This window comes from Etheostoma cragini, chromosome 4 (genome assembly GCF_013103735.1).
Source record: "Etheostoma cragini isolate CJK2018 chromosome 4, CSU_Ecrag_1.0, whole genome shotgun sequence".
NCBI lineage: Eukaryota > Metazoa > Chordata > Actinopteri > Perciformes > Percidae > Etheostoma > Etheostoma cragini.
Genome location: NC_048410.1, coordinates 12,037,730 through 12,062,637, shown reverse-complemented (window position 1 = coordinate 12,062,637; position 24,908 = coordinate 12,037,730). Strand labels below are relative to the sequence as shown.

The following is a 24,908-nucleotide window of genomic DNA, read 5'->3' as shown; positions in this document are numbered from 1 at the left end:
GAGATCAGTTGCCTTGTTTTTTTTAACCAGGGCAGCAGTTTCCAGATTACATTATGTGCTTACATAATTGCAAAAGTGTTGTTTAATGTTTTCTTAGTTTGTTTTTCAAAATAATATCAGATTAGTAAACAAAATGTGCCTTTGGAACATTGGATGAATGGTTGCTGATAATGGGAAATGTAGATATTGCATTAAAGATCAGCCACCCACTCAGATCAGCTGGGATTCTGTCTATAATGGAGTGAAATTGAAATTTGTAAGTGACCCCAAACTTTTGACCGGTAGTGTATATTAATAAAGTGGCTTTGCATAGCCCTACAGATGACGTGATGATAAAGATGAAGTGTTTAGCAAAAGTTGGGTTGGTTTAAATAGCACCAAAGTGACACTGTCTAAAGGGATTTATCCAACATTGCACCTATAATGACAGACTTTCTGCTAGATGATTTAACTCAGCTAGAAGGAATGAGGCCTAAATAAGGGTTTGTTTTTTGAGGGGGTCCTCATTTATTTCATGAAATTATTTTCTTTCGTGGCCTTGGTCTTCACACTTTCTACTAGTTGTTTTTTTCTACTCGTCGTCCTTGTCATCCTTGTCGTTTTGGACTGACTCTCTGTCCTTCTCCCTCCTGGATTCCTTCACCACCTGATGGAAAAGAAACGGATTATAAATTAAAATTATTTTTTTTAAAGTATCAATATATGAAGCTGGTTATTTTTGTATAAATCATTGTACCTCTCCGTCTCTAGTCTCAACGGTCTTGATCACCACAGTCCTCTTGCTCATGCTGCCTGGAGTGTGTTCGTAGTCTGTGAAAAATCAGATTAAAGCACTGCTGAGATTTTTATTTTAATGTTTATTTTAATGTTTAAAAACATTTGCAGTCACAAAATAGAAGTTTTGCTTTTCTGAATTCCCTGAAGGTGGAACTTAGACACCCCGGGTTTCAAATTACAAAAAAACTGGTTGAATTGACAGTACTACACAAAATTGACTTGCAAGGTGCATTTTGGAAAATTACATTACAGAGCTTAAATTACATCTGCCGACTTTGTCTGTCTTGTGAGCTAAACCGGGTATCACTGTGTCACGAGCCAAAGCATTAAGAGTTTGTTAAAGCAACCAATGTAAAAATAACTTATAGTATCATATCATATATATTCATATATTATATTACATTATATGAAACCCATGGGCGCTTTACAAAAGTAATGCTACAGGGGGACAAGGGAAAAGTAAATAGTAAGCGAACACAACACTGTTAATAGCCCTTCGAAAGTAACATTAATATACGATTAGGCCTGTATAAAGAGATCTCCTGCTTCCTTTTACCTGGCTCCGCTGACATATGCTAACACTGTACCTGACACAACTGTTCCGGTGTTGCAAAGAAATCTGTGACTTGTCACAATGTTTTACTGTAGTGCCGTCTACCTGCTTAAAATCAATCTGTGACTTTGCGGTAAAAATTGAACCGGGTAGATGCCTGACTAAAAACTATATACAAAAAGCATTCTTTTCACTGTTTGTCTTGTTTGCTGTTACAGGTCATTTAAGGCCATTGTATGAAAAATGACAAAACTTTTGAAACATAAAAAATTTACATGTAGTCACTTTAAATAACATTAGGAAAAAAATTTTTTATATGGGAATAGGCCTACACAATGGGGGGAAAACCGACATTATTAGTGGCTCCTCACATGTTTCAATGCTATAAGGTGAGAAGGATTTTAATCATGTTATATTTTGGAAAAAGAGAACTATAGCTTACCTCGTTCGCCTTGGTAACTGCTCATTCCAATATTGAGCATGGGAACAGTAATCCTGAACAGGGAATATGAAAGCTGGGTGTGAAAAGTTGCTTTACTTGAGGTTATACTTGCATATTAATTACTCTGAGGTTTGTAATTGACAAAAAACTAGACAAGAAACAAAACAATAACATTGTTGGCTCTCGGATGAAAACTTGAACATCCAGAAAATTTTGAAAGGAAATCACAATAGGTGCTTTATTAGTTTATTTTATATGTACAGCTGCGTTTCAGATATTTCCCATCTTGTCTCTAATCAGGAGAGAAAAGTGATAAAAGATTTTCAAAAAAACATGTAAAAACAGCAAATAACCTGAGACACATTTTGTTCTCACCTGCTCTCCTCCCCCTCCAGCAGTTTACGGTAAGTTGCAATCTCAATGTCCAAAGCCATTTTGACATTGAGGAGGTCCTGGTACTCCCGAAGGTGGCGAGCCATCTCGTCCTTCAGGTGGCGGATCTCATCCTCCAGCCTTCCTACATTGTCCTGGTAGTTGCCAATCTCATTGCCAAATTGGTCCTCCATTTCACGCATCTGCCTCAGCAGAGCTTCGTTCTGAGAAACACAGTAGCAGACACAATGCAATAAGAGGGTGTGATGTGTATAATGTTGGATTATTCTACAAAAACAACAGGTGTTTTTTGGCCTCACCGTGTTCTTCAGTGCATCAATTTCACAGCTAAGAGACTGAATCTGCCTCCTGGACTCATTGGCCTCCTGCTTGGCCTGCCTCAGATTATCAGTGTTGCGCTTTGCAGACTCAGTCAGATCATTAAACTGCAGGAACAAAAGAATGCACACAATAATGATTATGTACTTTTATGTTCACGTGTTACTGTCAGTTTGTTTCTCTGCCTACCTTGGACTTGTACCAGTCCTCAGATTCCTGCATGTTCTTCAAGGCAATGGTCTCATACTGGGCCCGGATATCCCTCAGCGCACCAGTTAGGTCAGGCCTGGCGGTGCTGCTGTCCACCTCCATCTTCAGCTGCTGGGTCTGGACACTCACTTGTACGTCCTGGATTTCCTGATAATACCAAGATATGGACAAAATGTTGTCAGAAAAAAAACATTGCACTGTTCTTCCATTGCTTTGCTTGGCTGTCAAAAGTGCCAGTGCAGTGGTTTCCACCCACTCATTTGTTTAACCTAAAAGAAGAATAAAATCATATTTCACAAAGTGAAACTTACTGAAGACAATTTATTAAGTTGAAGCTTGTTAGTTAAGTGCTAGTCTTGCGTTGCCAGACCTTCTTTCACAGTGCTGCGGAAGCGGGTCTGGCTGGTCCACACAGCTTTCCGGGATGAGAGACAAACGTTTTGGGGTTTTTTGGCATTCGTTCAAACCAATCACAATCATCTTTGACGGCGCTGAGCAGAGCCAAGTAGCAAAATAGCCCAGGGAAGAAACTTGTTTTGGTAGAACATGAGTAAGTTCAAAAGTTGTTTTAGTCGTGCAACAGATAACTTGGAAACATAGTCTAGCTAGCTGTTTGGATTTACCCTGCAGAGATCTAAGGAGCAGTTAATCATAGTCCTCATAAATCAACAGAGTTTAAAATGGCAACACAAAGAAGGCGGAAGGTGACGGATATCGGGCCAAAATGAGGGGCATCTGGCGGAATTTCCGGCAGCACTTGAACAATCCCAGAAATGAAACGTCATTGATATAGTTGAGTGCATAAAATTACATTGCAGCATCTCTGCCTCTTGGGTGTGTGTGTGTGTGTGTGTGTGTCACTTACTTCATCATGGAGCTTCTTGAGGAATTCAATCTCATCCATCAGAGACTCGATCTTCCTCTCTAGCTCCAGACGGGACAATGTGGCATCATCCACATCCTAATTTTTACAACAAGACAAACACTGTTAAATAACTAAATAAAAAGTAATTTAATTAAAGATAAAAAAAGGCAAAACACCAATTGATTTGAGCATTTGCAGCCATGGGGGAAAAATATTTCAATAAAAAAGTGCCTATAGTCTCTTTCCTGTGCAGAAGTCTAGGCATTTGTAAATCATATTACATTGTCACTATTGTGGAAGTGTTGGAGATGGAGAGCAAAGCTGTCCATTTTGACCAGAGGACACTTCAATCAATAAGGTGATCATGGTCCAGTGAGCTGAGGGTTTACCTTGCGGAAGGCAACCAGGTTATGCTCAGCATCTGCCCTCTTCTGGGCCTCTTCCTCCAACCTTGAGGACAAAGGAGCGAGACAAAATATTTCAAACAATGTACAGGTTTCCTTCAGGTTCCAAGTATATCCTCTTTACAAAAAGGGGAGAGAGAACGTGTCATATTTGTCCAAGAACCCCCTTGCTGTCTAAGGTTGCACCGAGGCATCAGCTGGCAAACAGCATTCTGGATCAATTTGTTAATTCACTCTCCTGTAAAAAGGGTTTGGGAGTGCGCCCAGTGGGATCAGCAGATGCTCCTTTCAGCTAATGTGGTTTCTCTACAGTTCAATAAGGTCATCTGCACACACTCAATAATGTTATGTACACACAGTTCACATCTTTTTTAAAGATTTGAAATGGTCATTTTAGTATTGAACTAAAATTGCCGGTAGGTGTGGGAGCGTGAATGGTTGTTTGTCTCTGTATGTCAGCCCTGTGATAGTCTGCCAACCTGTCCAGTGTGTACTCGGCCTCTAACCCAATTGGATGCTCCTGCAAAAATGAACGAAAGTAAATGGAAAAAAGATATTTCATCATGTTTTGCAAACTCAGTTACAATCCATGAGTCACCGTGATGACTCATCTCAAATTATATCACGATGCCCAATACGCACTTTTGCTCGTTTTCTAACTAATTGGCTCCATCTGTCCTATCGGACAGAAGTCATGTCCAGACTGTACATGAAGTAGATTAGTGGGAAAAGCATCACATAGTGGGCCCTGCTTCCTCATCTTTAATTCATATTGTGTTATAGGGGTCCTTTTGTCCTAATGGGGTCTCTGGCACCATCCCATTAGCACAGAGGGACACTGAAAATAAACCTAATGGAGTCACTGAGTCACATTGATTTTTCCTGCCGCTATTCTTACCACGCCTGATATCCAAACTCTCTTCCCCTGGTCCCATTTCCTCTCTTTCTCCCTTCCATACATCTCAGCCCGCCCCACCCTGTGTCTACTCCATCCATCCATCCTCCTTTTATTATCATCTCAGAGTGTGAATACATAATTGTGTGTTTCCAGAAGTCCATACATTTGCATTATTTTAGGGTAATCATTAAACACTTCCTTATCTAATTTGGCATCAAGTACAGAGTTTTCTGTGTGTCACTTTGCCGTCATGTACGGAGGCTTTCCTCCTTGTTTTTGTTGAATCATCCCAGTGCACAAGATATTCAGTAAACATATAAACGCAAATATTTTTACTGAATCATTTTGCACATGTTGCACATGAGAAACAATCTCATGTGCAAGATGCAGTGCACTGTCCTGTATCATGCTGCCGCTCAGTGGTGAGTGCCACGCCCTACATCACCATCACTACCACACCCCCGGCTAAACCTGTATGAAACAGTTATGAAATATTGGAATTTCACCTTTGACTTGGTTTGGGACAATATGGTTTGGAAAATGATGCAACTTTCTCTGAAGCCATATATTCTGTATTGGTTTTGTTGTGTGCTTGAGACAAGGATCTATCTATCTATCTATCTATCTATCTATCTATCTATCTATCTATATGTATCTCATTTCTTCATGCATCATACTTTTCTTTCTCATCATGTTGGTACCAACCTCTGCTTGAGCAGGACCAAGTCTTCCGCCAGGTTGTCCCTCTCCACTTGGTAATGGTCCCTCTCCTTTCCGGTGGCATCCAGTTGGCGGCGCAGGTCCCTTACTTCCTCCTGGAAGATCTCAGAGGCACGGCTGGGCTGACCGTGCTGCTGCTGGCCCTTGAACTGGTTGAGCTCCTGCTGCAGTGCACCATTCTGCTGCTCCAGGTAGCGCACCTTCTCAATGAAGCTGGCAAAGCGGTCGTTGAGCTCCTGCAGCTCGGCCTTCTCGTTGCTGCGGGTGGTTAGGAACTCCTGGTTGATGGCTTCAGACAGGGTGAAGTCCACCTTGTCGTAGGAGAGGCGAGGTGGTTGGGCAGTGGAGCGAGAACGCTGTTGTTGGTAGGTGGTGGAGCGGGAGGCAACCACGGGTGACATTGAACGCATATAGCGACCCCCAGAAATGGGCATACGGGAGGATACAGGGGAGTAAGAGGACATGGCGATGGGGTGTGGGCTTCCAAAGGTGCGCCTGTAGGAAGTTGAGGTATGCATTGAAGAGTGGCTCATGGTTGGTCTTGTTCTGTTCTGAGAAGAGAGAGCTGGAGGCTTGGAGATGCTCGTGATGCAACAGTACATCAGATTGAAGAGTGCTGTGGGTTTTTATGCACATAGGCTGGCTATCCCATCATCCTGACACATCCCCCTCCCTTATTTCTCCTCACCCCACCCACATGAGTCCTTCCTTTCTCAATCACTCATGAGCATACAATCTTTGGCCACTCCCTACCCTTAAGAGCCCAGCCTCTCTCTGTCTCGACAGCTCCACCCTTTTTATCAGAGCACTTGGCAGGAGGCCAGACTGGCTTCCACATTTCTGCTTTGATATCTAGATATGTCTTCTCACTCCCACCCCTCCTCTCCTCCTCTGATGCTTGCCCTCGTTGACACATGTTCACTGGTTAGTCAGTCAGTCAGTTTTGATTCTTGTTTCTCCACATGATTCATATATACTGTATATATACAGTGTATGATTTCACTCTTACTTGCACATGTAATGTTCTTAACTTTACTATCAAATGTGTGTCAAGGATTCTACTACCTGGTCCTAAATAAGAAATTGTAGCCTAAATTGAATCACTTGGATGCATTGATTTAATCCCCCCCCCCATCTGTCTACCTTCCTCTCTCCTCTCTGTCTCTCATTCCTTTTACAGTAATGGAACACGTTATTGATATTCTGGGCGTCTGGGCCTGAGCCATGACTCTGCAGTTATTCTATCCTTTTTAAATGCACTAGATCCAGTTGTCCCTGTTAGTAGAATAAGAGTTGTCAAAACCCATTATTTCTGGTGAACAGCTTTTTGGCAATGTTGCACGAAGTCTGGATCAGGACTTGATGATGGAGAGGTCAAAGAATGGTTACTGATGTTATAGCAACAGTCCCAGCTACCAGCACAAATAATTAACAGTTTAGGATTACATTATACAAATGTTTTTTTATAACTTTGAAAGCATTCATTTAATTAGGCAACTGACCAGGAACAACGCTTGATAGTGATGTTGTTTTAGGTGGTCAGTGTTCCAGATATCAAAGTTACAACGTTATAGCACCTTTAAATCAGAAAAGAAAGGATTTTGATCTTTATGATGGACCAAAAAGTGTTATGAAACCATCAAGAGTTAGTTAATTTATTTATCTGCTGAGATGTAAAGTTATGATATGGGGTTAAACATTGTATTTAACATTACTAAATCAACCACTAAGAAAGGGCTTAAGGCTTAACTTGAAATGAAATGCCAGCAGCACGATTCATTCACAGTTTTTATTACTGGTGTGTACAATAGCTTCAACTAATAGTTCAAATGTAACATTATTGTTGGCGATATTCTGTGAGGCAGTACCTTCAAATCATTGTGCAGACTGTGTGTGTGTGTGTGTGTGTGTGTGTGTGTGTGTGTGTGTGTGTGTGTGTGTGTGTGTGTGTGTGTGTGTGTGTGAGAGTGTGTGTGTGAGATCCATGGTCATTTTAATGCAGACAGGCTACCTCTCTCATATAAAGTTGACGTAATTCTGAGCATGCTCTGTGGCGACTGGGTGTGGTAATGTCTTCCCTTTGTGTCCCTAGTGATGTTTGGCACCTTGAATCCTGTCCATTTATGCTCTTTGGTATCTAAAATAACCTAAAACACAACCAAATATATCATATTATTAATATAGCATATTGTTTCTCTTTTAAACATACCCACTGTTACATATCAAACAGTAGCCTTTATTTTGACCTGTACGCTTTTTGTAATTAAATGTAACTTTAGGTTTCCTCTTCCTGATGGAGCATCTGAAGCACACTGAAATAATAGTACAGTTATCTATTCTTCTGTCTGTCATTCACATACACACACTTACACACTTGATTTCCCCCCCCCTCTGGGTCTGCAAGGCTGCAACTGCCAATGTCTGGCTCTCTGTGTAATAAATGGCCCATGTTAGTCTTAGCTCTGTAATCTAATCAACCTGCTTTGTGGTCAGTAACCCTCTCCACTCTCTCCATCCCCCTCTGTCTCACCGCCTGTCTCACGCTCAGCTCAGAACACGTGTTACTCTCTGTTCTTTCCCCAGATCAAATCTATCTATAGGTCAAGGTTTCCTATCAGTGTTGGGACTAAATGTGAATTTCTACACCTTAATTAATTGAATGTATGTCTCACACACACACACACACACACACACACACACAGGTTCAATGATTCATTAATTCTTACTATTAGCCAGATGTGACCATAAACGGTTTTATCCTTCTGGTTCTCAGAGAATTCCCGAAGGGGCCATAAATTCGTTCCTGCTTCTTAAACGGTGTCAGGCTAGAATATCTGTTCCACATATTGAACTCACAGTATGTGTGTCTTGCAATACAGTGCATAGTTGACAAAGCACCGTATTGCCAAGAGAAGCTCGCAGACAGTTTCGACTTACATCAGCTGTTTAGGTTTATTTACTAACGTTACCTAGCATGTTAACGTAGGAGTACGTAGAAGGGCGGAGTCAGGCTAGATTTACCCATAGACCGTATATATACATATATATACACACACACACACACACACGGTCTATGGATTTACCCTATGTTTATGTATAATGTTTTGGATGTGGTCTCTAATACTTGCCTCCTAAACAGCAGTCAGTAATGACGACGGCACAAAGCACGGCTTTATTGAAAACTGAGCTTACAGCATCATTTTCAGCTGCCATGTTTTTTTATACATTTTGACTTTGATGACTTATAGTGGTAGTAATTTCAACCCTGTTGCAAGGCAAGATAATCCCTATTAAACTATTTTGCAATTCACTGAATTACATTCAATGCTTCTCACGAATGTCTACATGCCAACTATGGTTTAGGTTATGGAAAGATGGTGGTTACGGCAAATAAACTATGGTTACTGTATTGATATGCACATGGGTTGACTATTGCAGCCTATAAACCATGCTTAGAAGACAACAGAGTTAAAGTATTTAATTTTACATGTGTATAACATTTCCTCATTCAAGTGGTTAATGTAATAATGTTTCACATGCTATAGATTTCTTTTTTAATACTTCATTTAGAAGAGAGAAATTAGTTGTATGTTTCAAATCAAATGTGACTGACATTTTTAGGATGATAATATGTGTAGAATGTAATGGGGGTTGAGGCTGAGGTACACTTGAAACAAAGAACTTGATATATGTGACAAATGTTGTTACCAATGTAAAAAATAAAATAGTGTGTATCAGAACTGGTTAGTGTACTGTCTGTGCTGATTTTGGACTGCAGCAAGGCTTATTTCTACATCCTTGACTGTGGTAGGTTTCTGCACTGTAGAGGACAGATGAAGGAAACTGCATCCCTTTTAACATCCGTTGCTAAGGAGTGGTGAGCAATAAAGAATCGTTCAAATGAATGATAGCCATGTAGCTACTTCTGTGGTGTCAACCCACTGACCCGTCTACAGGTTCACTTTCCAGAAAGCACTTAAGACTTGGAAAAGTCTGGCCTGGTTATTTGGAGAGAAAAAAAGCATATTCATGGAGCTTGCTGACAATTTAGCCACTTTGAATGGGACAAGTGGTGAGGATGCTGGGACCTATTAAATGCTGCAAGCCTGGTAAGATCCGGGAGGGCTGTCAGGTCCAAGATAGAGATCATCATGTGAAAAATGATGGCCTTCCTGCGTGGCAGTGGTATCTTGTCGGGGCTGCAGTGCACGTCCGGAGTGAACTGAGATGGCTGAATAACACTTGGTACATGTGACCTAGAGACATGTTAAGGGTGGAGGATGATTAACGGCTGTGTTTGCATAATTACATTTATGGAGCACTGCCGTGTTTCACATGTTTGTTGGAAGGATATTCCTTTGGAATATGTATGTATGTTGGTAAAGAGAAATAAGTAAGAAACAACATTGTGGAGTGTGCATAAGTTAAATAACATTCAAATTAAAACAGAAAAATATGTAGTTAACAACTTAAATCTACAGTACACCAGTTACCTTACTGAAATCCCAAATAGTTTTGAGAAAAGTGCAGTTTTATCCCATATTTAGTGCCCCAAAACTTGGATTCCCACACTAGTGCAATAATACAATAGACTACATTTTAAATTCTGTAAATAAATACATTAAAAGCAACAGCCTTCACTTTCTTCACACCTTTTCTTGGATTCATGAATGCAAACAATAATTCCAAGATCCATCCTTTCCTTTACTTCATCCTTCCATGTTTGTTTCCACTATGTAGGCCAGGCCATAGCTTCTTCCATTAAAGATTTTGCTGCACTGACGTCATATTTTTGTCCTGCACTGCAGTGTTTCATATGATGTGCGTGTTACGACCACAGTATGCTCCATGCATGAATCCCGCAACAAATCATTTTTAATTGAGCAGAGAGCGGAACATGTGTTGTTGTTTTTTTGGCCAACTCCGCTGCAGTGATCCTGAGATCACACCATTTCATGAACGCATCAGTGTGACACCTATGGCTGCTGAGACAGTGTGAAATGTTTGACGTGCCATATTTAATTAAGTTGTTTTCTGCCGTCCAACCAGGCATATTTTGTTGTAAGAATATTGTACTTTATCTTCTTTAGTTTTGAGTTTTATGTGTTGGTGTTTTTGTTTAAATGTTCTTTCCCTATCTAATAGAATGCAAATTTAATCTAATCTGTGACCTAATGTGTGATATTTTCTGCCCATCCATTCAACCTCATCCAGGGTCAGGTCGCGGGGGCAGCAGCTCTAGCAGGGGACTTTCCCTTTCAATAGATTTACCGTTAACAGGCCTGTGTTTTTTACTATTTACAAATTTTACTATTTTATTTGTGCTTTTTCTTAAAAGTTAAGTTGTTGTAGTAGATTGGTCCTTATGAGTGTTTAGCCTCAAGTTTTTATTTAAAACTGCATTCATTCGGTCTTCATCTCCAGAGTAAGGTCTTACTACCCAGCTTATCATTTGGGATATTGGAAAAACTCTCTGGCTTGTTTGCATTTTTTCATACCAATCACATTGTCTTGCATGCAGCAACGGTACCCTTTCATAATAGGCATGTGAAGCGGAGTAATATGCCTTAAAGCTTTATCCCAGCACGGTACAGCCTGTAAGTTGCCATGATTTACACATCCAGCAGAAAGGGATCCACATTCGCATTCTTTTGAATGGCATTTCTGAATGTAAGTTCAATATTGCATTTTCCTTGAGCTCAGTTTTGGTCTCTACCAACTCTTGTGCTAGCTCTTCTATCTGTGATGGTATTAACAGTTGGTTTATCGGTGCTTTTTTGTTGAAAACAGTTGTCTGCTGCATCTAAAAGCAACGCTTATGAGAGGGCTGAGAGTGAAATCATGAATATCACATGCAAATGAAAAGGAAATAAACACTTGATGGTGTCAAAATTCCACTTTATTCATTTCAGGGTAGCAAACATATTAACACTCTGTGATATAAGTGATTTAAATTACATTGTAAAGAAAGTGAACTGAATTGTGTTAACACTGATTTTTCCAATTCGTTTAAGTAGGCCACAGATAACAGCACACGTTATGGCTTCTATAAGCTACCAGTGCCAATTAATACAAAATACCATCGGTCAAAATAAATATCACTTTCCCCTACGAACGTTTCAACAGTCTTATAACACTTCTTTATTCCACACTTGACTCCTTTCTTTTTCTACATGTTGTACAGAGGGCTGGGTCACTTAACTTGGTTCACTTAATTGTTCTGGTTAAATACATTGACAAAGAGTTAGAGTGTTAACAGTAAATTATTATATGTATGAAGTCAATACTGTAGGGGTTGTTGTCGATGTTGATTGTATGTGAGCTGGTGATGATATTCACACAATCCTCCCCTGAAGCAGTGGACGACTCTCTCCAGGTGACTGTCTGCTCAACAAATTCCACAACATCAAAGGCACAGTTGTTACCACCGTGCTGCCTCCATTACTGTAACCATGGTCTTCTCTTAGTGGCTGATACTGCTTGAACCGCCTGTTTAAAAACATGAGACAGGTGGGGAAAGGTCACTAATGAAAAAGTTGAATGTATAAGTTTATATGGCATATGGCAAAAAGAAACAAAATCATAAAAAATTAACAAGAAATGAAAACTACGTATAAAATGTGTGTGTGTGTGTGTGGTTTGAGCTATAATCACTTTTTATGATTTTGAAATTAACTCACCTGTACATCAAACCAATACAACAGACAACACAAGCAAGAACCATAACCCCCAGGACTGTGGCTGCAGTTCCAGCTGGGGAACCAGTGGAGGCTGAAATTGAAGCATGTCATATGAGAGAATAATCTATAGATTGAGTACTTTAGTGGTTATTAATGAATTTTTCTTCCACCCACCTAATGTTACACTGACTCTAGCACTTGCCACAGCAAGACTGACATCATTGGTCAAGGAGACATTGATGCAAAATACTCCAGAGTCATTGAAGAACTGACGAAGGACCATTTGACAGTCTGGAGAAGGTGTAGCTGCATTACAGATTGTTTCCACGGGTGTAATGCAGTCAGCATCTGAAATGACTGTGCAGACCTCACTTGGCAGACTGAAGGAAGGATAGTGAAGATGCAAAGCCATTTACAAGAAGAACAATCATAAGTGGATAAATGATCTTATAACCATGTTGTTTTTGTGTTAAATATAATCCATTACAATTTACATAGGCTCGGTTTACGCTCACTAGAAGATCATGGTTATAAAGACTATTAGTCCAAATCAATACACTCTCATGTTTGGCTGAACAGCGGTAGGTAAACCTCTTGGCTGTGTCTGTTAGCTCTCTATCTTGAGTTGATGAATTTGACTGCTCACCTTCCCTGACAGGTAATGGTGACGTCCACAGCATTCTGATTCAACTCAGTTGCCATTGCTACAACGTTGGACATCTGTACAATCTGTACACTCTCAATACCCTCTGCAGAGTGGAAAAGGGCAAAAAGAGAGATTTTAACACTAATAAATCCTACTGTTTTGTTTTAAGCAAAAAATCATCTGCCATAGTTACAAAAACTGTGTTGACTCACGGACAACATCTAGAGAGGTGGCGAGGGAGCCATAACGGTAGACCATACAGTCAGCTGTCAGCTCTGGTGCTTGTCTTTTAGCTACAACGAGGGCAACCTGGGCTGGATCTGTTTCGACCTCTGCTTGAACTTCACCTTCAGCTGCAACAGCCTCTTCCTCTTCTGCTGGTTGCTCTGAAAAAATCAAAGAATCTTTTGTCATAAAAGTTTTGTTACAAGAGCCATCTTTTGATGTTGTGCATATTTCTTTTAGTTTACAGAAAACTCTCACCTGCAGGAGCTGTAGTAGCTGCAACTTCATTCTCAGTTGCCTGTACTTCGGCCTCGGTATCATCAGCTGGTGATGCCTCTTCTATAGCTGTGGTCTCAGTGGCAGCAGGAGCGACAATGTTATCAGCAGGGGCTTCTGTTCCAACTTGAACAACCTCAGCAGCAGCCTCAACAACAGCAGCATCAACAGCAGCATCGGCACCAGCAGCAGTAGCAGTATCAGCAGCAGCAGGAGCAGTGGCAGCGACATCAGCAACAGGGACATCAGCAGCAGCATCGGCAGCAGGGACATCAGCAGCAGTAGCAACATCAGCAGCCACATTCTCTTCTTGCTCTACAGCTACTTCTGCTGCAGGAGCAACAGTGACAGTACCAGCAACCTCAACAACAGCTTCTTCTCCCTCTGCAACAGGTGCAATTGAAGCAGCAGCGTCAATCACAGGCGCATTCTCTTCAGTTGTATCTATAACTACTGCGGTTTCATCTGCAGCTGCTGTGTCAGCATCTGCCGGCTCTTCAGCTGCAGGTACGATAGGGGCAACGGTGGCCACCTCACCTGCAGCTGGATCCGCGTCTACGGCAGCAACATCTGCTTCTGCAGCAGGGGCAGCAGTGTCTGCGGGATCAACAGCTGCGTTGACTCCTGCAGGCGCTACTGAGGCGACCTCTACTGCCTCTGCGTCAACAACTGCTTCTCCATTTTCTGCTTCAGCTGGCTGCATAGAAGCAGCGAGTGGAGTGGTGTCAGAAGCAGGAACATCCAAAGCAATTGCATCTCCTGCCTCGGCTGGTGCTGCAGGTTCAGCTGCAGGGGTGGAGGCCATCACGACTACTGAAGCAGCAGAGGCATCAATAGTAGCAACTGAAAGAAAAATGTATGACAACTGAGCAAAAATAAGTTCAGACGTCTTATAGAGAAGCATGTATGTCTAAACAATAAAAAGAAATAATAAGTTTAAAATCTCACCAGCAGTGGGGTTTCCGCAGCCATTGGAGATGCTTGCCATCAAGACCACCTGAGGTTTGAATGTTCCGACAGTGAGGTATGTGTGTGTGACGGTGGTTTCCCTGGAGATCAGAGTACCAGTGCTGTCACCAAAGTCCCAGCTGAAGCTGAGGTCGGCGTTGTTGAGATACTGGCTTGGATCATGGAGCTTGACGTTGAAAGCGATGGCTCGGTTCTGGATGAAGTTCTGGTCAGCCTGGTTTACATCGTTGACTTGGGCAAGTGACATAGTGAAGGGAATCTGGTCTGATAATGGAGTAAAAGATGAAGAGTTGTTAGGATAAGGTTTGTCAAAGAAAAAACAATATTGTAGAATAATGTTCCTCAAGTTAGGTTTGATAAGTAACCTGTGATGGCGAAGACAGTGGAGGCGTAGCCGAGAGGGATAAATGTGTCTTTGCCACGGCTGTGATAGATGACAACCTCCATGTTGTAGGAGCCGAGGGGGATGTTGTCTGTTCCGATAGTAAGGGAGGAGGACGGTCCGTCTGCCACCTGCCAGTAGCGCCCTGGAATAGAGCAACATTGTATTTATTTAGAGTGGTCTGGTAATCACAGCAAAATGAATTGGAGTCACACATTTTGGAGACACTCCAGGAGTCATTTTAATATATATAGTACATGAAATGCAAATGTAATGGTAATCAAGTAATGAAATGTCTTTGATTTTTTTGTGAAAGACAAAAATCTGAATTGTGCTACAGAACACACTTTTGTTTTTTTTGTTTTTTTTAAACAAAACTGGGAAGAATGTCTCCAAAGTTTGTGAAATGTAACACACAATGGCTTCTTCTTAAATGGCTGAGTGCTTTGCAATTGATTGACTGAATTGTGTTAGACTTAATGACTCGTTTACCAAAACAGTAAGCCTGATGATATAAATTAAAAATGGCAAACTGAGACTACTGTTGTACGTCTTGCAGATAATACAGACTAAGTTAAGATAATTTTATTTAGAACAGCACAATTAAAACATTAGCATTTCTGCTACAATGTGTATTTATATGAAACAGGTGATGACAAATATATTTGTCAGAGATTAGCATAGACGAGGTGTAGGATAAGGCTAAAAAAGCTTTGGTTTTGACACGGCCTGCGGCAAATTCCTGGAGGAGAAACCTACCCGTATTATTTCACAGCCCCCTTTATGGTCTGTTTTTTGTCTCTATGGTGATTTTACATAATAATGTAATGTAGTCAAAGCTGCGTTTGGATGATTTTGGTGTCCGACTGAAGCATTAATTACAGCTAAGGAGCAGCCTAAGTATTTACTGTAACAGACTAAATATTATAAAAATGTAACATTTTTACCCCACGTCTTCCACACAAACACATAGTGGGGTTTCTTTTGCTGGCTCCTGGAGAACCGTGTACCATCAGGGAAAACTCCGGTCGACTGGGTGTCCCTATCAGGATACACAGCGTGACCCTCCTGGTACTGTTGTCCTGAGAAAAGACAACGGCCATAGATTATACATCAATAGCGAAAACAGATGTGATGATTTAAACTATAACACTACATGTCAACATGAGGCAACACAGGTACAAATAAAATAAGAATACCTTTGTCTTAGACTAATAAAACCAACACAATTTCAAAATCACATTGGTTCAATTATGATAGTCAATTGTTTAACTGGTAATTCACAGAATAATTTGTTCTTTTTTATAATGACATATACATTATTAAATTAAATACTGTTGTACTTTTTTTTTTTAAACAATTTTTATATGAAAAGTCTAAAAGCAATTAAATATCTTTAAAAAAAAACATGTCAAACACTTTTTATGACATAAAGATCATTTTGTGGTCAAATCAGTTGCTTTACTGGAAAGATTTTCTTACCATTGATGGTACAGTTTTGCGCCCAGACCACCTGCCCATCAGGGAGTGCTGTCTGGTTTGGTGGGAAGTTAAGATTAATATTGAAGGTTGTTCTTGCTCCAGTCAGTGTGGGTGCATCATTTTTCAGATCAAAAGTTACTTCACCACCTAGGGGAAAAAAGTTACTCATGATTTAACATCTTTAAATCGACTGGCAGACAAAACTTTGTAAAAATTCTGTTTTGAGAAATAGAGGAATGAGGCCTCACCAAACCAACAGTTCCTGAATCTCTGGTCTCCATCTTTCCACACCGGATACATCCGTACGTTCCATGAGCGATAACGTGTGAACTGACTTCTAAGCCCTGAAAGAAATATTACAAACTCTTTCAGGACAAGAAGCTACATCTTGCGACTCATGCTACTATAACACACATTATTTAAAAAAGAAATCCTCAGCTGCAAAGATGTATTTTAGTTTTCTTTGTGTGGATCATATATTTATATTTTGTTTGGGAGATAATATTAACTACTAATTTAAGGAGAATTTGAGTTGTGTTAAAAGAGGCATGGTTATCTTGGACTTTTTATATATGCACTCTTCACACTTTGTATTGCACCTGTTATAATCAAGCAGGTTTTTAGACAAATACAGATGCTTATGTGAACGAAAGTAGGTCCATATTTTGTGGTGTTGAGGGGTAAGAAGTGTGTGGGTTCTTAACGGTGGGAGTCACACGACCTGCTGCAATCCCCCTCAATCCTTTTCATGTGACTATCAGCTGAGCAGCAGCATCGGTAATCCCTGTGAGAGGAATGAGGGATCCCAGTCAACTGGCTCACTGGGTTTTTTTCTCAACTTGTAATGTGTGTGTGTGTGTTTGTCTGTCTGTGTGTATTTGCATGAAATACCCTCACCATAACACAAGAAATGGTCTTCAAATTTCCAAGTGAGAAAAGAACATTATGAATTACAGTACAGTATTCTGATTCACACACCTTAGAACATATTTGAGCCTATAATCATTAATGTAAATTGGCATAAGAAACAGCATAAAATTGGCATGTAAAAGTTGTTCTATCTTCCCTCTCTTTAACAGAGTGTGGCGTGTGTGAGCATGAAATAAGTGTGAAAAGAAAGACCAATCTCTTTGCTGTCAATTTGTAGTCCAAACAAAGAAATGCTAACATGTTACCCTGTAATTAAGGGAAAAGCAGAAATGTGTTAATTTACAGAAGGCACGGAAAAAGAAAATTAATTAGGTGTACTTTCCCTGTTGTTAAACTGTGTTTAAACCTATCTTAACAAATCAGTTTGTTTATTTCTTGAACAAATCAGACTAATTGTGCTAATAGGGTAATTTCACTTTATCCCTAGGCGGTGTCACTTGCTTTGGATATTTTGTAAGTGTCAAATTTGATAAAAAAGTTCAATGAAGCTTAACTGAGAAAAACAACATTTTTGAAACAAGTTGTTTTCTGATGAGAAAAAAAGTACTCACGTGTTGCAGTGGCAAATGTAAAAGCCAAAACCAGTAGCACCAGTTCAAAAGTCCTCATCCTGTATTAGGTTATGTGTCTCTTCTCTCTGAACCCTGATCCTTATCTCGCAGTCCTGAACCCCAACACGACAGAGAGACTTAAGAAATGTCCTCTCACTCTCTTTAAGAGGGTTTCGGACCTGAATTACCATAAAGTTTCTTCTCACCTCTGACATCATTGATAGACTCAAACTGGCACCACCCCCTTCGGTGAGAAAATATGATGTTTTGTTAGCTATTGCTGTGTTTCACAAGCATTGTCGTGTTTACTCACAGTTTTTTACATTGTTATAAGTCGTACATTTTTATATTCTCTTCTGAGCTAACACTGTTTTTACTTCATGTGTACTGTGTGTTTTTTTCTTGGGAACCACATTTAAGCCAAATTTCAATTGTACTTCATATCATCAATGCAATATGCAATACAGCTCAGGAACTTGTACAATTAATGGAAAAGCTCCAAAAGATGGATATAGTGCATGTAAATAATTCAAATGAACAAAAAGTAACAGACATCCCTCAAGCAGGACAATATTTTCCGAGGGCATTACTGAAAAATCAATGGATGCTTTCTGCACAGTGTAAATGAAAATGTACCTGATGTGTGCTCTAGGACAAAGATTGTGGTGAGAACTGTGAGCAAAGCTCAAGTCATGTTTTAGACGTATGACCTTAGAGCTATGCATGCACTGGCGTCATGAGAGGAGTGTATGCATGGCAAATCAATAGCATCCTTTTATTTCCTCAGTCATTCCTCTGTGGTGTCCACCTCAGGCTGCTGCAGCTCTAAAAATCTGTGCTTGCAGCAACACAGACACACCCGGCCTGAGTTTATGAAACATCATCCAAAGCCACTAAGACGAGGACAAATATGCATTTAGAGAAATGAGCCGATTGATTCTGAAAGGAATCAAAAACTAAAAATCAATTTTCATTCATAAACTTTCAGATTCTTGAAACTAAATGCATTGTATCAAATCCGACAACTTTTCTCTCTGGCTTGTTTATATTACAAATATGAGTCACATCTTGCCTAATGAAGCATCTTCAAGCCAAATGACATCAATTAATCCTGGAAGAAGATATAATTGATACATCACAATTCATTATTCATGTTAGTCTGATTGCATGAGTTTATGTTCTATGAAGCTGGAAACAGGAAAAGCAACATTTAAATTCATAATGAAAAAAAACAGTACCCAACTTTCAATTACTCAATTAATACTATATATACAACAGGATGGTTGGTGTCGAGTTTTATGTTTGCTATAAAATGGATAATATACTTCAATAAAGTAGCATAGTAGGAAAGCATTTTTTATTATTATTAAGAGGCTGGCTTGTGCATGGTTGGTCAGGAAGTTCACCCCATGCATACCAGTAGATTCTAAAATGTGACTTATATAAATAACTCAGAAAATACATATATTTTGTATATACAGTATATATATGCACACATACATATATATACACATATATATATATATATTTCTTGTATTATATAATAATATAAAGTTAATAAAAGGTGAGACTTTATTGTTATGTCTCGTCAAGTATGTTAAATTAAGTCACTTATTTTTAGCCTTGTTGTGCACTTCCTGTCTTATTTTGTATTCACCTCTTCCCTCTCGTTGCAGACCCTGACTTCAGACAATCTCAATGGCAAGAAAATCACGCAAAGGCAGCTTTGCGTGATTTTCTTGCCATTGAGATTGTCTGTTTCCCTCTACCTCGTGTATAAATCATACACAGTTCAATAAAGGTATAAATAGTCCGTGTCTCCCTTTGTCTTCTGCCAGTTTGTCTTGTTCAGTCTGAGTCACAGTCTTGTCCAACACTCCAGTCATGTCTTGACGACCTTATCATGTCAGTTTCTTTTGGTGTGATTTTGTTATCCTCCAAGTGAGCGTTTTGCTTTGGTTTTGAAATTGATTCACCTTGTGAAAGTTGTTTTGTTTTGTTTGAACTCAATTCAGTAAACTACTTTTGTTACATATACAACTGTTTGGGAGTCAAGCATTTGAGTCAACCAGTCTCGTGTCTGAGGTTGTGACTTTTTTTTTAAGTGAATGGGTTCATAAAAGCTAGTTAATATTTTTTGTTTTCCTGTGAAGTTGTCATTTTGTAATTACAAGTATGCACTAATCGTAATAATCTTATTAAATTAAGAAGAGAATAGATCATTACGTAATGATTTTTTACAGTGAAAAGGGCCATGTATGTGTCTATCTAACAAAGAAAGTCATTATGAGCCCTGGTGGTTCTCCCACTGATGTTGTCTCATGCCTGAGAGTCTACTCATGCTGCGCTACATGTGACCCCTCATGTGCTAACAGCAGAGTTCAGGAGGAAATAAAGCCTTCCCACAGAGCACCTGACTTAACATACCACAAATAGTCAACTGTTAGCTTCTTTGCTCATTAGTCTCCATTGTATAATATTGTATCTAAATTAGCAGAATGAAAAAAATTAAAATGTAGTTTTAACTGGACATTTTCAAAGTCTTTCATTTTAAAATCATACATCAGAATGCTCTGATGTCTGGTGAGGTGGACTATCACTGTGAAGTGAAATGAGTCTGGATACTCTGGATATTTCGTTTTTAGAGCAGCCTGAAAAAGAGTTGAAATATAGCTTATAGCGGCCTGAAAAAGAGTTGAAATATAGATAGATAGATATTTATTGATCGCAAAAAAATTTGGGAAATTATGGTGTTAAAGCAGCAATCATACATCAGTCACACAGCACAGAATATAAACATGACTGAAATACTCGGATACAATACACACACATAAACTATACATGAAATAATAATAATAATAATGGGAATAAAAATATAAGAACAAATATTTGAATGTATACAGGATGGAAAAACAAAATGTGCAACTGCTTAAATAGTATGCTGAAATGTAAATGAACCAATTGTGCAGGTTGCACTTAGTGCAGTACTGGGGTGTCTCAGGGTCTCATCTAGCACCCAGTGATGACGCATTAAAAGTTGTCTTACCTGTGGTAGGAATGATTTCTTATAGCGGTCCGTGCGACATCAAAGCTGTTGGAGCCTCTTAGAGAAGCTGCTCCTCTGATGGGCCAATGTGGGGTGGAGAGGGTGGCTGGGGTTATCGGGCTTTAATTGGACACCTCAATCAAAACCTTTAGTAACACTGTGCCTGAAGTTCAGGGAATTTCTGGAATTATCAGATAATGTAGATATTTCAGACAGTGGAAGTCAAGCAGTAAAGATTCTGAGAGCTTGCTTTTCAGGAATGTTCCTGCTTGTATCTAACAATGTGTTGTACTGCTTTTTTAGTGGTTTTCTTTGCACCAAGCCAAAATGAAATGATTTGCCATTATAAAAAATAGGGGAATAATCACAATTAGCAATTGCCCAAACGTAAAATGACAAATAATGGAAAATCATATAACATCAGAGCAACAGAGCCCATCCTCCGCCTGCAGTCACACACAATTGAAAAATATCAGGATTGTGTTTTGTTATTGGTTAAAAGTCCAATCCAGCCATCTGGTTGGTGAAATGCCATTACAAGATCAGACCAGACAGTCAAAGCGCGCACATCAGTCATTCAGCGCATTCACATTCGCAAGGCTTAAATTAACTTCCCCTCATTTTTGTGAGTGATCCTTATTCCGTCTTGTTGTAGGTAATTTGATTTTATCATTGCCACAAACACAGGCACTCAAAAAATGGGACAGAAGGAGTAAAACACACTTGTGCAAACACAAAACAAAGCTTTCAGTTGTATGTGACTTTCATCAGGATGCATTTCTGGTGTTATAAATCCTCTAAAGAGATACCATGTTGCCAGATTACAAATGTCCACACAGAATATTTAAAAATCTGTGAGAAACCAACATGTTGGATGTGTACCAGCCGCTAGAAAGTATAGTGAAAGTGGTATGCTTCACTTTCAGATACGTGAATCTCTGCAAATGAAACAAAAATGAGACAAAACTGTCCGAAGAACCCAACATAGCCAGAAGCCTTGAATGCCTTTACCTCACATATAATACTCAAATGAGAAATAGGTGTCATTTCACATTCTTCAAATCAAATCTGCTGGGTGGATGCACGTCAAGCCTCATGGGCTTTGATCATGTGCAGTGCCGGTATGTGTGTTTCTAACAGGCTTTTCCTTCATGCAGTAACAGATGACATGAAAAAAAAAAACTCATGACCCATCCTGCTCTGATTAATAAAGGTTTTTCACAGCAGAAATTTTGACTTAAAAGCCACAATTCATTTTATTATTTACTTTTCCTACTCTTACATGTCAGCTAGATGCTGTATCTTGCCCATACAACATACCCTAACCCTAAGGGGGTTTCGTAGGGCATAGCAGCTCCAGGGTCTCGTAACTAGTCCGCCCCCGGAGGCACACACGCCATTGAAAGACGGCATGATCCGAGGGAAATGTGAAACTAAAGCTGGAAACTGTTTTCAGGGATTATTTAAGTAGCCAGACACAGTCTGGGATTTTTAAGTGTTAATTGTTAAACATGAAATAATGGGTGGAACAGAGACATCATGAACAATGTTGGTTTCTTTATTGACTTACCTGTTATTACAAGTCAAAAAGTCTGCTGTGAAAAAAGGTTTATGAAGATGTTCTTTTCAGCCTCTACTGTGTAGAAGAGTGGGAATGACAGAAATAAACCAGTGAGGGAGTGCAGTGCACAACTAGACTTACCAACACTAGAGGGAGCAACTGTAATTTGCCTTCATTGTTTCCTGTTCAGTACACTGTGACACATAGTTGCATTTACTACATTTTTAGGCATTTACCAACATACCAGATTTCTGTGTAAAGTATAGAGAACATAAACAAAGCTGCCTGTCTATGTTGGAAAACAACTTGGCTATAAAAGTGTCCAAAACTGTGAACAAATGATGATGAAGCAATAACCCCCCTTTTGTGTGCATGTTCCTTGTGATGTAACACTAGCCATAGACTGTGTATGTAATAACTAATTTACAGTGTATGGTTGTAGCCTATTTTGTGTCAACATGTAAAAAGCATTGATTTTTTAACTAATTTATTTGTCTATACACCCAAAAGCTAACTATCATATAATTAATTTGCATGACCTGTTACTACCCCCTCACCTAAAACTTTTCTACAAAATATATACTTTTTATTTGAAGTATGGTACAAGAAGTTTAAAAAAAAATACAGACAAAAAAAAACTCTTCCTTCTTTGTTTGTTTTTGGTTTGCAACCTCCATAGACAGTTAGCTCTCTCTCCGACGTTGATAACGTAAAACGTCATCCTCGTGTCATCATGTGACCTATGAGGTTAGTTTGTTGGATGTTCGTTTTTCTTGTCGGTAAAATGCGACTCAATTTCTCGATTTGCACCAACTGACAAAAAACCCAACTCAGCTTTACAGTATTTTGAGAAAGAAAAATCATGTTACGTACTTGTCTGCACTCGTGTTCCCTTCACAACGAGTCAAACGGAAGACGCTTTTGAGGAGTATATTGGAAAATATTTGAAAGACCACCCGGCTACATGAGTCGGTGTGCTTTGAACACAAAAACGAACGCTCCCAAGGTAACGCGGGAAACGCTACTGTGTAGGTTCAGTGTTTTCCAGAGAAGAGCAACCACAACGCTAATCCATATATTTACGGATATTATCATCGTCAGCGCCAACAAATGACCTGACCCCCACAGTCTTTAGCTGTTTAGCTCCGATCTGAGAAAGTTAAACTTCGACAACACCGCTGCCATCCACAGGCTGTGTGGTGTATCCGGACCGTTTAAACTAACAAGGAGCAGTTAATTATATGTCGGTCCCCGCGCTGCTTATTAACGTTTGTCTCTGTAGCCACCGAGCAATTATTAGCTCTCACACAAAGACTGGAGTCTGGCTGACTAGCTAAACAACCAACAAACCTCAAGTTCTGTTGATTTGCAAAATGGATACGTTTCAGAAGGTGGAAAAGATAGGAGAAGGGACGTATGGAGTGGTTTACAAAGCCAAGAACAAAGTCACCGGAGAAACTGTTGCACTTAAAAAAATCCGACTAGACACGTAAGTTCACTCATGATAAGTGTTGTTGGTTGTCATCTGAGGCCAAGCTAACATTACTGGAGCTAACTGTTGCTTTTACCCTGCTTCACATGTGATGAAACTGTTTTACCCAACCATCCGGGTGTGACAGGCAGACGACACTTGCAAACAGCTATTTTGCAGAGCTTCCTTCTATCACTCTTTATTGTTTGACGTATAAAACAAAATCTACCAAGTTAACGTTACAGTGACTGCAGCTACATTTCGACACTGCTCATGTAATTCCCTACACATAAAAGCACTTATATTTTAAATTCGACACTTTGTACCGCAGCCATTTGGTAGTATGACACCAAAATATGATAAACAATAAGAAATAACCTATAATCCATGGTCGGTGATTTGAAGCGGTACCCCACCTGCTCCAATCCAAATCTGGGAGATTACATGATAATTAAGCCTTTTGCTTTTCTTGTGAAAGTTTGTCTTTTTAAGAGACAAAAAAGAGGAAATATTACTTTAGGATTGGACTGCACAGAATTTGTCCACACTAAGGAATTGGTCTGTGATTAGGGGTCACAAGTCGACATTGCTGCATTATAAGGGGTCTGGAGCCAGAGAGGTTGAGAACCACTCAATATATATAATGCATATTTTAATGTGGGTCTGATTGTTGTCTGAATTCACTGTGCAATAGAAACATGCATACGGTACATTGTGTAAGCTTACTTAAGAAAATCTAAATGTTTTTGTAGTATTCAGGTGCTGCCATGTTGTGCCAAGGAACATAATTCCCCAGGCTTTAACAGGTGGCATTACTGACTCGCTTTACCCAGTGTTTCCTGACCTTCATGTCAGAATACAGAAATCAAGAGCATTGGTGTGCTTATATTTTGCTGGCTGATATGTAAGTTTACGTTGTGTTGATTGTTTGCACTAGGAACATACACAAAATATAGAATAATAGGAACAAGCAGATATTGACCAATATTAACCAAGCTGAAGTAAATAAAAGTTTAAATGTCAATGTTATTTTGTGTGTGTGTATGTATGTATGTGTATATATATATATATATATATATATATATATATATATATATATATATATATAT

The 24,908-nt window shown here is 39.5% G+C and overlaps 3 protein-coding genes across 3 annotated transcripts in view; 1 reads left to right on the top strand and 2 right to left on the bottom strand.

Moving 5' to 3' along the window:
- Positions 1-523: 523 nt before the first annotated feature.
- On the bottom strand, positions 524-6,212 carry prph (peripherin). The gene is made up of 9 exons (XM_034868643.1): positions 5,566-6,212; positions 3,948-4,008; positions 3,559-3,654; positions 2,673-2,840; positions 2,465-2,590; positions 2,148-2,368; positions 1,773-1,825; positions 737-810; positions 524-646 (listed from the first exon to the last, which is right to left on the bottom strand). Exons 1-9 carry the CDS (start codon positions 6,180-6,182, stop codon positions 572-574), a joined length of 1,491 nt encoding a protein of 496 aa, XP_034724534.1. The 5' UTR covers positions 6,183-6,212; the 3' UTR covers positions 524-571.
- A 5,249-nt stretch (positions 6,213-11,461) lies between these two features.
- On the bottom strand, positions 11,462-17,948 carry LOC117942871 (melanocyte protein PMEL-like). The gene is made up of 13 exons (XM_034868570.1): positions 17,722-17,948; positions 16,489-16,584; positions 16,241-16,387; positions 15,706-15,840; positions 14,742-14,903; positions 14,356-14,640; positions 13,715-14,250; positions 13,390-13,501; positions 13,119-13,292; positions 12,907-13,009; positions 12,435-12,640; positions 12,261-12,351; positions 11,462-12,069 (listed from the first exon to the last, which is right to left on the bottom strand). The coding sequence occupies exons 1-13, from the start codon at positions 17,777-17,779 to the stop codon at positions 11,916-11,918; spliced, it is 2,259 nt and encodes a 752-aa protein (XP_034724461.1). The 5' UTR covers positions 17,780-17,948; the 3' UTR covers positions 11,462-11,915.
- A 5,111-nt stretch (positions 17,949-23,059) lies between these two features.
- The window catches only part of cdk2 (cyclin-dependent kinase 2), a 4,633-nt gene continuing 2,784 nt past the window's right edge, over positions 23,060-24,908 (top strand). The window contains exons 1-2 of the mRNA XM_034869518.1: positions 23,060-23,817; positions 24,552-24,558. Coding sequence (XP_034725409.1) covers positions 23,702-23,817; positions 24,552-24,558 — 123 coding nt within the window. The 5' untranslated portion in view covers positions 23,060-23,701. The remainder of the gene's footprint in view (positions 23,818-24,551; positions 24,559-24,908) is intronic.